The sequence below is a fragment of the Ciconia boyciana genome, chromosome 1, assembly GCF_034638445.1.
Source record: "Ciconia boyciana chromosome 1, ASM3463844v1, whole genome shotgun sequence".
NCBI lineage: Eukaryota > Metazoa > Chordata > Aves > Ciconiiformes > Ciconiidae > Ciconia > Ciconia boyciana.
In genome coordinates, this window is record NC_132934.1 from 37,543,140 (window position 1) to 37,557,195 (window position 14,056).

The 14,056-nt window shown below is 37.0% G+C and overlaps 1 protein-coding gene across 8 annotated transcripts in view; it reads left to right on the top strand.

Annotated features, from left to right (window-relative positions):
• The window catches only part of MON2 (MON2 homolog, regulator of endosome-to-Golgi trafficking), a 122,639-nt gene that overhangs the window by 73,767 nt on the left and 34,816 nt on the right, over window positions 1-14,056 (top strand). For 4 of the 8 annotated variants that reach the window (XM_072862735.1, XM_072862680.1, XM_072862689.1 and 1 more), the window contains one exon: window positions 1,684-1,826. In XM_072862735.1, coding sequence (XP_072718836.1) covers window positions 1,684-1,826 — 143 coding nt within the window. Of the gene's footprint in view, window positions 1-1,683; window positions 4,270-6,530; window positions 6,597-9,027; window positions 12,487-14,056 lie in introns of those variants that run through there. The other 4 variants (XM_072862708.1, XM_072862726.1, XM_072862698.1 and 1 more) reach the window with 4 other exon arrangements.

Genomic DNA, 14,056 nt, shown 5'->3' on the forward strand with positions numbered 1-14,056 from the left:
AAACCAAACAACCCACAAAGTTTTTCCAGTATACCTAAAAGTATAAGGTCCTAAGATATGTTTAATAAAATAGAAAACTTCAATTTATGGTGTCTTTTATTAGATAAAGTTTGGTGTCTTCTAAAAACAAACAAAAAACCTTCCATAAAATGTTAGTAGAATTCTTAAATATATGTAGTCTGGCTAGATACTTTTTCTTCTCATGATACCTTTATAGGTCGCTATGGATCACGTTCACATAGGTGCACTCTGCAATTAAAGGGGTGTACAAGTTAAACGAATGGGCAGGCTGTTGGATACATCAACTTGCGGTCTTGCTTTCCCTCCGTTTCTGCTCTAGTACCTCCTGTCCCCCATATTCAGTAAGATGTCTTAGCTCATTGATGCCCAAGTAAATGGTTGACAGATGTATTTAAAGGGCTGAATTAAATGGAAGACCTCAACTTAATTTATAATCGTGCGTCCTGTTCCCCCTGTAAGCTGCACCTACTGTATGCATAGAGAGTTCCCACCAGAAAACTTAGTTGGGAGTCTTAGTTAAACCAGCTGTATTGGACTCTGCAACTCTGACAGAATTGCATATACAACACTTCCCTCTACCTCCCTGCTTTTGGTATTATGGGGAAGAGAAAAAACCCTTTCAATCCTGGAACAAACCAGCCAGCCTTTCCAGAAGAACACAGGCAGGTGGGTTTCCTGAGGGAGGCAGTGCCTCACTTGCAGCCTCAGCAAGCAGCCAGATTTATGATAATGTGGTTTCCAAGGCTGATGACAAAAGGCTGAGGGCAGAACTATGCCAGGATACATAAAGCCTTTTGGTGAGCCCTGAAGGCAACTGAAGTGCTACTTTGGTGGGCCTTTCTCTTAGAGGGGTAGAGTACCCAACTCAGCTGGACTGTTCCCCACATCTCTTGTCCTGCAATGAGAGAAATTCTTCACCTGGTCCATATATGGCAGTGATTGCCAAACCTCCCTTATGAAGAGAACCACTGGACAAATTAGAGAATCACTTTATTCCCCCTTCTTCTAGCTTTTAATAATTTTATTTCTTTAAGAAAATGATTAATATTCTCTGAAATCAGGGTTTTGTTCGCTTTTGAAAACAGAGCTAAAACAGAGATAAGCAAGGAAGTGACATAATAAATAAGATTCAAGCTACGATGTTTAATTTCACTTGTTGGACTAACAAACTTTACCATGGATATTTTTGTGTCTTGGTCCAGTGCTTCTCCCTCTGCTTTCTATAGCTCTTGTAATCTGGAATGATTTGAAATTAATAAAAGGCCTCATTGCTGACAAATTTCCAAAAGTGAAATGTGGGAAAAGCAGGCAGAAAATGTCTGTGTGTTATGGATTTAATGAAAGCAGTATCTTCAGTTTGTCAGTTCTTCGTCCAGAAAACACAGTGAATGACTCATATGTAGAAACACAGGTGTGTAGCACCATTTTATGGATATCCCATCTGGTTTCCAGCTGCTGCTGCAAAAAAAAGAGTATGGCTCTCCTGCAAAAATCCCACATCATATCTGAGAGCCCTGGACAGATGTCGTAGTGTCTATATAGCACTAGGTACCTATGTTTAGGCACCTGCATGTGCCCTTATTTATACAGGTATTGGAAAAAATCTGTTGTAAGAATTTGGACAGTAGTAAGTGATTCAGTCTGTTCTTTTCTTCATTGCAGTTGATGCTAACACATGGGCACAAGTTATTGCCTTGTACCCGACTTTAGTAGAATGTATCACCTGCTCATCCTCGGAAGTGTGCTCTGCGCTGAAAGAGGCACTGGTTCCCTTTAAGGACTTCATGCATCCACCAGCATCCAAGGTACAGAATGGAGAGTCTTGACCCCATAAAACTTTTTTTTATTTTTGAAGGAAAAAAAGTATCCAAAAAAGTTTGTTCCCGGGTGAAGTTTCTCTGAGGAAATTTCTTGTGACTAGTACTTTGGCAACCAGTGCTGACTGCCTTTTAATTGTACTAACAAGAGCTCAGTAATTCATGAATACAGGCTATATCTCAAAGGTTCCAGAGTGAGTAGCAGTGCAAACCTTTAATAAATTTAACTGAATAGTTGGAATCATTTATAATCTAATGTACTTGCTACAGTATCTTGAAGTGGTGATTGAAAAGTGGGCTTATGTACAGCTTGTTGTGTATGTGTTAATGATGTAATTAAAAATATTTCAATTCAGTCAGATTTATTAGGCTGGTGTTTTGCACCCTTTTTTTGAAGTACGAATTGTACTAAAATTTTATGCAAGATGGTACTGTAACATTCCATATATCTGTAACCAGCCTTTGTAAACAAAGGGAACTGATATACTTGTGTGTATAATAAATGGTACAGTTCTGTATAAAATAGTTGCATTTATTATTTAAATTCTTTTTAAAATATTGATAATGTTAAATGCTTGAAAATGTATTTATTATGAATAAGTTGTATGCTTGCATTTTTACTTACAGTTTGCCTTCTAAATTGCCAGATATGCTCATTCATATCTGATCATGTTGTTAGTTTTTGCTGAATTGAATGTATCTTCTCTGTGGCCATTGGACATCTAAGAAGGGGTCATATGAAAAAAGATTGCAGCAAGCAGCCAGTAGTCTGCAGATCTCAAACTTCAAAGTAGCTGACCTGAAATAAGTTTGAATATGCAGAAATTCACTGTAGCACTTCAACACTACCATACCTCACTTCATAAATATGTTTGTTCCACTCAACTCTATCCATTTTTGTAGTTGCAGCCTTGCGTTAAAAAAAAAACAAAACAACATATTTGGGGGTTGTTAGGCTTTTTTTACCTTCTTGGCAGGTATAACAGTCTTTGAATCATGACCCAAGAAAGGCGATTTCAAATATCTTAAATACTTGGCTGTAATATTTTGTTCAATAATTTTAAGTGCTTTGTTTTGTAATGTCTTTTCAACCCAAATTGTTCTAATCTTTTAATTATAAACTGTGTCTGATATAAAACCATGAGAAGTGTATTTTTGAAGATAGCTACTCATTTAGAAGTGCAGTAAAATTTGTCATTAAGTAAATGTGAATTTTTCACTTTCACATAATACACAATAGAAGCAAAACACTTTTAATAGTATTGTTTTTAAAGTTTGTGACTTAGCACTTAAACTTTTATTTAATTAATTATTATTATTTCAATAATATTTCAATAATGTTTCACCTGTATTCACGTATTTTTAACCTGTGATGTGAAAGCACAAAGGCCAAATGTTAAAAAAAAAAAAAAAAAGACAGGTGCCTTTCTATGGATTTCAGAATTTCAGAGCTTACCTTTAGGTTTTTGTTCCTTAAAGTCTTTTGTAGATATTAAAAGAGATTATCATGTATAAGAAATGGTATTATATCTGTTTGCTTTACGCTTTCCTGGCTAAAGGGACATTGATTGGTATATGTGAATAGATGTAGAAGTTGTAGGAGCTTCAACTTGAAGGTGTGATGAACTGGTCAGGGTGAGAAATACCCTGTGTGAATAAAGTTATACAAGCACAGCTTTGAACAGCTTGCTCCCATAAGGCTCCAGTTTATAGTCCTTTTTAAAAGCTTTCTGTTTCAAAGTACAGTAAATATTAAAGAGGCTTCAAGATCTTGCATATTTCTCTATGACCAAAGTCGCATGGAACTTAATTGTCAAGCGTGGATAGTTTTTAGAGAACACAGAGTTTACATTAAGGAAACAAATGCTTCCCATTAATAGAATTTATGTCAAAATAGCTTATTTGGAGGAGCCATTCCAGTATAATGCAGAACTGGGTCCTACGTACAGATAAAAACATTATCCGTACTCTGAAAGTGAAAACCTGGCAACTGCTCTCCTAATTAGTGGAAGATTAGTCAAGTCTATGAGGTCATTAAAGAAACAAAGTGTAGGACAGGAAAGAAGGGTATTAATTTGGTTTAGAATATATTATCTTAACCAGAATTTCTGGAAAGAGGTGTGCAGACCTAACTGGGTGAGTTTGTTTCTAATTAGTTTCTAAATGATAACACAGATGCATTCTGTCCAATGAAGCAAATCTTCAGCTTTATCTGTATTTTAAAAAGGGAGTGTGTAAGTCTTTCCTGACTCTAGAGCTTAGAACACTTTACCACCTACGGACATTAATCTTCAAAAGGTTTGGAAATAAACTACCAATGAGCTAACTTGCGTTCCTTTCCTCTTAATTACAAAATGAATAATATCTGTGCTATTTGAGGCATGTTTTGGACATGCAAGCTGAGGTTGACTATATTCAAACTGCTTTCTTGTATTTTGTATAAATAGTTTGAGAACTAAAAACAAAGCTAGTTTAGAAAAGAGGTTTTTCGTTGACTGATTTTGTGAATAAGAATTATTCCCTTTACTGTGCCTTCCTGTCCAGCACTCAAATATTTCTTCCAACTTGAAGTACCGGTTTCTTTTTTCTATTTGTACTTTTTGCTAAATATTCTTAGGGCTTCTTTGATGCAAACAGCATTTTTGAATATTTAAATTTCACATTTTTACATGTTTCTAGCAACGTAAATCTTGTTACTGAAGAAATTTAATTTAACATTACCTATTGAGTAGACCCATGTCCAAGTTCTTTTCAAGTCTGTGGGTTGCCTAGTCATGAGAAGTAAAACATGTGGATGTATTCAGGATTGGAGTCTGCATTGTGTCACTGAAATCAGATAGAAAAAGGGTACAGCTGACTGTATAGAAATATGTCAGCTGGAAGTTAGAAGTTAGCATTAATTGCTTGTTGAATGTAACCACAATCTTCACCTTTTTTCTTCTTCTCCCCAACTTTAAAAAGACACGGATTGGGAATCCAAAGAGAAAATTTGAGGGTCTTACAGATTATTAGAAGGTTCATACCAAGATTTTGGATTACTTGGGAAAACTTGTATGTCTCAATGCCATGACCATTGCCTTAATGTACACAAGGATTTAAGATTACATAGTAACTCTGATTAGGAAAAAGGAACAGATGCCTCAAGCTGGGAACTTCTTATAAAAAGTCTTATTTGTAGAAGTGACCTACAGTAGTTATTTGCTTATCATCAGAGATGCTTACTTAACTAGACATCCATAGTGTTCCCTTGTACGTGTGCCTGCTTTCCTACCTGTTTTATTGGTGAACTGTGGAATGTTACTGGACATTAAGCCACATGAAATACATGGTCACTGTTAGTTATTTACAAGAGCAAGTAGGAGTATGTCTGTGAAACTTCAGTAGTTTATCATCATATTCTGCAGATGGTTTGTTGGGTTTTTTTAACCCAGGTTGAGTTGTTTCTTCTTGCCAAATGGCAAACCTTCTCATAGCTGGCCTTGAACTCTTCAGGCAAGATATTTTTAGTGAGGTTAATGCCTTTCTTTTCCTCAGCACATGGCAAACACAAGTACTAGTCATCAATGTATTCTACAGAAATTCATTTAGAAGTTCAGGATACTACTGTTCTTGGAGGAAAAAAAAGAAAGCAAGTTTTCTCTTAATCTGTTTCTGTACAGCTCAGTTCTATGTTTTTCACTAGTTGTTCACCTCAAAATTGCAGCTTGCTACTCATTTCCTATGTGGGCAGGCATCTTCTACATTATCGTTAGCAGAAATGCCCCTAGTTTCCAGGGATACAGAAATTTCAGAAAATAAAATATACTATGTGTATTTTCTGTCCATCTATTCTGATCTTTCATTCTGTCATTGCTATCTATGTCACTTCTCAAGGGGCAAGGGGAGTATCACAAAATGTTATCGCTTGTGTACATGTACATAGTATGTGTATAGTGTTGTGAAGGAGTCAGCTATGAAAATGTGACTTGTGTGGTACCAATGAATAACATTTTTCTTCCCCCTTTACCTTAGTGAACTGAGATTGTGTTGCTTTAAGAATTCTCAGGAATGTCTTCCAGTTTTATCGATAAAATATTCTATGATAATGTATGGTGCTCATTATGAACCTGGTTTGGTGAAAAAAACCTATTCTCTCTTAATGATTAGTGTTTGCACATGCAGGTGAGGTTCAGAATTTTCATCTCTAGCATCTTTAGGTAAAAATGCTTAGGTAGGGATGTGAACTGTTTGAGACCTCGCTGATTCCTGCAGCTTACTAAACAACTCTGTCTATGACAAGGCTAACAGGATATGGACAGTTTCTCCTGGCTGCAGGTTATGAATAAATTTAGTGAGTAAGGTCTGTGCAGTATTTAGTTTATCTCAAGTCTCAGGAAAGGGCTTCTCGAACAGAGAGCTTCAGTAGGTCTCGTGCACCAGCATGTAAGCACGTTCCCTGGATATGAATACTTTCCTCCGATGAAGGTTGTGTCACATTTTAAGAACTCATCAAATGTAAATCTTGTTTTATAGCTGAGTTGTAGTGTTCAGATTTGTCATCTTCAAAGTATCTGACTGCTGTCTAATTTAGGACAATGTTACACTCTCTAGGAACCACTTGCTGCGATCAAGAATGACTAAATCAGCAGCAAGTGAGGAAAAAAATGTGATGGTTTAAAAAAGATAGTGAAATTAAATATTCATAATTCTTAGGGTGGAGGGAGAACATCAAAATAAAAATCACTGGACTTCAAGAAGGCAGACTCAGAAAATTGATAGGTAAGATCTCACAGAAGACACGTCTGAGGTAAGAGAGGAACTGAGGAGATAAGACAGTTCCTTGGAGATGTGAAGGTCATGACTCAAAGTATATCCCAATGCAGGTGATGGAGACTAGCTGTAATAAGAGACCAACTCAGTTAAACGAGGAATTTCATCGACTTCAAACACAAGGAGGGGAGGCCTACAGAAGGTGGAAATTCAGATACCACCAAAGAACAGTGTTAACAGATAGGGATGAAAGTAGATGAGATACAACTGTCAACTGACAGAGAATAAATACATAAGTAGTAAAAGATTTGCGCTAACAAAAGCGCTGACTACTTAAAAGAGGATGGCTATTGACATACCAAGTGATCATGTGTTTGCAGATTTGCAATTTGTGTGTTGAATTTTTTGGTTTGTTATAGTGATGACTGATCAAAAAGTCAAAAATCAACTGCCAGTGTATTGCTTGTGCAATTGAGATGAGTGACAAAGATTGAAGAAGCTTACCTAGAAAAAGGAAAACAGGGTAGAAAATAGTTACATGTTGTCAAATTGATTGGGCCTGTAGAATTTCTTCCTGGTATTTAAAGAACTAATCTGAGGAACTTAAGCATTTTTAAGATCATCTTTGAAAACTACTGTAAAACAAGAGAAGTACCAGATGACTGAAAAAAAGCAAAAGCATTGCTTTAACTTTTTAAGGACAAAATTGAGAAGATGATGGAAAATATGGATCAACTGGCCTGCCATTGATTCTTTTTTTTTTTTTCCCCGACAAGTAAAAATTAAAATTTGTTGTTCGCATCAGCAAGATATCCATGACATGCATAACAACTGATAAGTATTTGCTATGATTAAGTCGCATAAACCCAGTCCAATTTCTTTATATGAAAAAGTGACAGATCTTGTGGATAGGGATAAGAACTAGTTGCTAAATCTTGATTTTAGTAAGGCTTTGGACACTGTTTCACATGACTCTTTCATAAGCAAACCAGGTAAACAAAGTCTAGCCAAGCAGTCAGGGGCGTAAAAGCAAGTATTAATCGATCAGGGTTAGAGTGTGCAGATTGGGATTCTTCATGTAGCTTCTCTGAATGCAATACAAGGGTAAGAGAGCGTGCTTATTAAATCGGTAGCAAATTGACAGATGTATTACAAGTATGCTAGAAAACAGGATTATAACTCAACATCTCAACTGGCGAAATGGTCTCCCAAAAACCAGGATGCAATTCATCAACATGACTGTAAGATGCTGCTGTTAAGCAGCAGTCAGCTTTTTCTATTTAATTTTGCCAGCTTTCTTGAATAGGAGACTTGAATTCAAAACAGTTTTGATAGTTCTCCTTAGAAAATTGCTCCAGTGTTAAAATGGCTGTCAGTGCAAAAAGCTGTCATTAACACCATCAAGAACTAGATCTGAAAACATGTTTTGCAACAGTTTCTAATAATAGAAGTATAAAACAAGTCTTAACATCTTTTAAGCAATTAAAAATTTTATATCAGCTCTTTAAACTGATACATTTCTGTGCATAATCCATAATTTTATAACATTTAATCTATACAATGATTGTGTAATTGTCTTTAAAGCAGACAGTCAAAACTTTAAGTAAATCCTCATTTTTTCAATTATGTATCAAACACCTGATCTCTGCTCACACTGTTTTAAAAGATTTCAACTAACAATGTATGTTACATCTTAAGAATTAAGGCATGTATTAGATGGCATGGAATTCTTGCAAAAAAATAGTACTGAGTGGTATTACCAGCAGAATAGGTGTTTTGTGTTGCATTGTAGAATGCATCAAATAGAAGAACTACAATGCATTAGTTACCATCCACTTTTCTGATTCAGAATGTAATAGTCCTTATGTCCTATCGGTTACGGTAACATGCTAAAAACTGATCCTTGTATTTCTGAGGTCCTTATTTAAGCATTTGTCTCGGTTATGAAACAGATTTGATAAAAAAGATAAGATACCTGTGTGTTTACTAGGCTAACTGCAGCATTTCATTAGCAAGAGATGAGAGTGTTCATTGCTCAAATTTCCTTTATAATCTATGTTTAGAGGAGTTCTCAGATAAGCTTATTTTTAAAATCAGTGTGATATGCTTTTCTCTCCATGTTAACACATTTATTCCCACTAGTGGTCCACATGCCTACCTTAAGAACTTCTTAAGGAATCTCCTTTGTCAGCACCATAATCCTCTTTTCACCTGAAGCATGTTTCTGATGGAAAGGACAAGTTAAATACAGCTACCATCTTTTTCTTCAATCAAAAATACTGCAATGTTGAAACATATTCAAAGGCCTTAGCCCATACTGCCTGTCAGTTTAATGTTGTTGAGGGTTTTTTGGTCTGTTTTGTTTTCAGAAGAGATTGTCAATAGATAAGTAAGAAAGAAAATCCACTGTAAGTCAGGTATCTGTTTGGCATCTTCGCAGTTTTGTTATTGAAGACCCTGATCTTCAAGCTGGAATCATAACTGCTGCTCTCTGTGTACAGAATATCTGCCTTAGACTTGGCATGAGTCTCCATGACCAGTGATATTTCCGAAGTTGACAGCTTCAAGACAGCAGAGGCTGATGAGGATGAGAGACTGTTGGAAACTTGAAACTTGACATCGCCTGGTCTGTTGTTTTTAATGTTAACTATTTCTTACTTGGAACTATTAAAGTTGCCAAGGAATTGCTTATGTTTCTGGCTTCCTTGCCAGAAGACTTACACTTCTTTCCCCCATCACATCACAGACTAATGCCTGGTCATGAGGGGAGGGACTGAGAGGCTCCATAGAAAAATGGCAGCCAAACTGGATTGCCACCAACAGAGGACCTTTAAAAAGCACAGAGAGCAGTCTGGTTTTGATCAGCCTCTCTTATGAGAAAACATGGAAGGGGACAGGAATATTATGTGCATAGTACTGCTGGCATGTACGTGTACAAAGAACTGGTTTCTGGAGTACATCACAACTATTACTTGCAGATCTGCTTACTGAACATCTGTTCATGCCTCAGGGCTTGGCGTTGTAGCATAATACGGTACTACCTTACCACTAAAATGAGCCCCAGAGTCTGCACATAGTACTGCCCTAGAACAAATGAGGAAAGATAAACATTTATTTTAGAAAAGACTGATTTAAATTAAATATTTTCTCTTAAAATATTAAATCAATAACCTCTGTTATAGTTGTATGCACTATAATGTCTTAAAATTGTAAGTGGTTATGTATTGCCAAAGTCTTAAAGAGAATGCACTGAACTGATGAATGGAGTGGCACAAACCCCTTCCTCTTTATAGAGTAAGAATCAGGAAGCAACTTTTTGAAGCGCTAGACCACAGTCTGATAGCAGTAGCTGCTGCTTGCAGTTCAATTTCACTTTAACCAGCTCAAGTCAAACTACTAGTTCAAACCTGGAAACCGATTAGGAATTGAAAAAGCTTGGGTCTTTTTCCCTTTCCATACATAGGATAGATCTGTGAAGGTGAAATCTACTGTATCTAAAAGCTGAAGGCAGTGCCAACCAGAAACAATCAGTTCTATCCTCTTTGTTAACAAGATGTATTTCATTAATGTATCCAATACCTTTAAAACAGATCTAAGACAGAATTATTTTGAATGCCATTTTTCATATTATTCTACTTTGCATCCAAATAGAGCTCTATGGAAGCTAATGAAGTGTTAAATAATCAAGAAAAAATGTACTCAACCATTTTCTGATAAAATAAAATGTAACCATTTAGCATCTAATAAGCCATAGAAGTGTTAATTATGTAAAATGTATTCCCTAGTTATAAAAAGTTGCCATCTTAGTGCAATGACTATATTTAACTGCAAACAAACATATAAATAATTGCTAATGAAGTAATAAAAATAATCTTTTAGGAAAGATAAATACAGATGCAAAGTAAGGTTTAAAACATAGTTCCCTGCTTATTTAAATCACTATTAAAAAACAAGTCACTTTTGACAGAAATCATTCCTCCTGTAATCAAACTTAGGAGAGGCACAAGTTGGATTCCTCTTCTGAGATTTAGGTAACTGAAATTTTTGAGGTCTACCCCGAGATTAACTAGCCTGGCTTTCATTTGCCGTTAGGGGAGACAAATAGGCAGGCCTAGCAGGAGATCCATTCCATCCTAAAAGGTCACGTAAGTTGCTATGTGGAAGTGCCGGTTCTTGCTCCGGGAGCATAGGACAACTACTTTAGGCTTAGGCATCTGGTGTTTTGTGGGGTTTTTTCAGTTTACTTTAGACATCTCAAAATGGGGAAGATGAATCTCTGTCATTGGCTCAGACAGCCACAGTAAATGCAACTGACTTTACTATTGCAATGTGGTGATCGTGCTATAGTTCTTTGGAGCTCCCCTAGAAGCATTTTCTTTCTGGTTTTTTGTTTGCTTTTTGGTTTTTTACATGTCCTTTGCAGGGGCCTAGTCTGAGGCTTGGCTGTTTTTTTTTCCCCTTCTCAAGATCATATTCAAGTATTTATTTGTTGTATCCTGTTTCTGCAAGGGACAACATGCTATGAGTTCCTTGTAGTCATAGCATTAGTCTAAATACTTGAATGGAAGACTTAAGAGCTCAACAGTTAACTGTTAGTGTAGAAAATAGAGCTCCTTTTGAACCTTAAATTCTCCTTGCTACTGATCTGCCTTGGTTTTCCATAGGTTCCCCAATTTGGATGAGTACATGAAATTACTGTCTTCATGAACTCAGTAAACTGAGTTAAACATTTCGAGTCCTGCTACACTTTTGTACACTCGTTATCAGAGAATTTTTCTGTTTGTTTTTTATATAACATTTAACTGCTGCTTTCTACCCAATTGTTTCAGGTCAGCAAGGTTACAGTTGCTTCTGGTACCTATAACTCGGTGCCTGAATGCTTATTTTTGGCCTCATCTCTGAGGAAAAAATGTTTGCTAGTAAGCATGACTTCTTTGAAAGTTGTCGCACATTCACGTTCTCAGTAAAGAAGACTTGAATTACTGAAAGTAACTAAGGGCACCAGTCCTCAAAATCTTTCGGAGCTTTGCATTACAGGATGTGGGACAGCATGAGGGTATCAGCAAGGTGGGTGGCTCCAACCAACATTTAGGGTCTGGAAGCTTGCAGATTGGTACCTGCATCTATCTGCAGCCTTGCACATTTCCTGTTAGTTCCTTTTTCATTGCTTTCCAGGATCTACTTTAATAACTTCATGGACTTCTAGCTTTTAGATAAATGCAAATCCAAAAAGAAAATAGCAGTGTAGATGTTCTGGTTTGCCATATAATAAATTTTCCATGTATGCTGAATATCTGCCATTAGTTTTTTAGTGATACCTGATAACAATTTAAAAATAACAATTTCTGCCTATACATGACAGACTACAAATATTTCAATTAATAAACTTACCAAACTTCCAATAGGAAACAGTATTCTACTGTTGTTTATCTGCCCCTTCTTATAAATAAATTAATCCCAATTATGTGGTTTAAATTTACATTTTACTTTCACCCAGAAGTGCTGATTTTCCTCATATAGAAATTGCAAACTCCTTGTCCAAGAAACTTTCTAAATGTACTCATGATGTTAAGATGGATTTCAGTCTGTTAGCGAATACAGAAGAGACCTTAATTCAGGAAAACAAGTCACTGAGACATGAAATACTGATAGTCTTGTGTAAAAGTTGCTTTACATTATATAGTTGAAGTGGCCTTAGAACAGAAGGGAGCACAGTAAGAAAAAAAAAAGGTAAAAATTAACCCACAATTAACTAAAAACTTCAATATTCTGACTAAGTATGGAGGATTTTTTCCACTATTAATACCTTTTGTAATATAATCTTAGTTTGAATACATCTATCTGAATTTGATAGGAAAAAAGGTATGAAAATACTTGGGGTTTGCTCTTTTTTTTTTTTTAATAAACACTTAAACTTTCCCAATTTTTGATTGTGTTTCTGTTTCAGAATTGGGTTTTCATGTGTACGCCAACTTAACTGAGTAGGAATGGAGCATACATTTCCTTGGTGCATCCATCTCTTTGTAATACTTTGCCTCTCCTGAGTTGACCTCAAATAGCAGAACAATTAAGTCTTACTGTCCCTGTGAGAAATAGTATTACACAGCTTTACAGAGGAAAACAGGAATTGGGAGAAAGTGGTCTGAAGTAGATCAAGCAGCCCCTTCCAGAACCAGAAACAAAGGACTCATGAGTTACTGGAAGCTTCCATTTTCTCAGCTGTAGAATGTTCTTTAATTTTTCAGTCAGTATCAAAAACATATGTACTTTATAAGCATACAGAAACTCTTGGCACCTTTTCTCCAACAGAATGTCACCGGTTTAAGTGTCTTTTAAACAAGCAATCAGTGATCTAATTGCGCCCGATGGATAATATAGGTAGCAACTTTAAAAACAGAGAATTACATGATCATAAAGTATTTTATCTTGGTCTCTTCTTTAAGATGGCAATGTTTTGGCTGCTTTCTAGTGTGACTTTCTCAACTACAAATTTGTCCCAAGTTGTCACTAAAGGCATTGCATTTTATTCTCAACCCATGTTGTGTAGGTAGTTCTGCACTGGAAACTCCAAGACTGTTGTGTTTCATTTGAGGTCTGGCTGCAAGCTGGGGTTATTTCCATATTCTGCATCACTGATGTTAATACAGTCTTTGTAAACTGAACTATAGATTTATTTAACTCTTGCAGCCTAATTCCTCTTGCGTATTGGTAGCTGCTTTTTCAACAGATTTGTTCATAAGATCTGTTGGTGGTGAAGGCCAAAACAAACTTGATAAAAATGTGTTTGTAACTTCTGTGAATTAGTAATGAGGTTCACAGTCTATTTCTTTGAGGTCAGTTCCTGGTACGGAGTAGTCGTCTTGGGGTCTGCTTCCATTTAGAAATAAAAGAGCTTCCAGGTTTTGTATTTGTATTAAAAAAGAAAAAAACAACTTTAAAGTACAAAACCGAATTAATTTTAAAAGTTAAAACCCAGAACCAACAAATGCACTATTTACTTTGTACTTTTAAAGCCAGTGCCCTCCTCTTTGCCTAGCACGTTGCAAGGAGGGGCCGTTAGCTCTGCCGCCTGCCCCGAACCCAGCCGCGGTACCCCGCGTTCACTCGGGAGACCGTCACGCTGCACGTACCAAAGAGCTGGTGCGAGCTGCCCCTTTACTCCTGCGACTAAAAGACACACGTAATCAGAAAGTAGGCTGCCATGTCAGAGCCACCCTGCAGCTTTCAGCGCCTTCTCCCGCCCGTCCCGCCGGCCGTGGCTCCGGTCAGCGCCGCGGGCGGCGGAACCTCTCCTGCCCTACCGGCACCCATAGCCTTAAAGGGGCGAAAAGTCCGCCCCTGGTGCTGTGCTTCTCTCGGAACGCGTTTCCAGTGAAACAGCCCCAGTTTAAGGGCGCCTGTTCCCCCTCGCCCCGCCTACGCTTCCCGTGGGCCCCGCTTCGGCCGCGGCGTTTCCCGCGGCTGTTAGG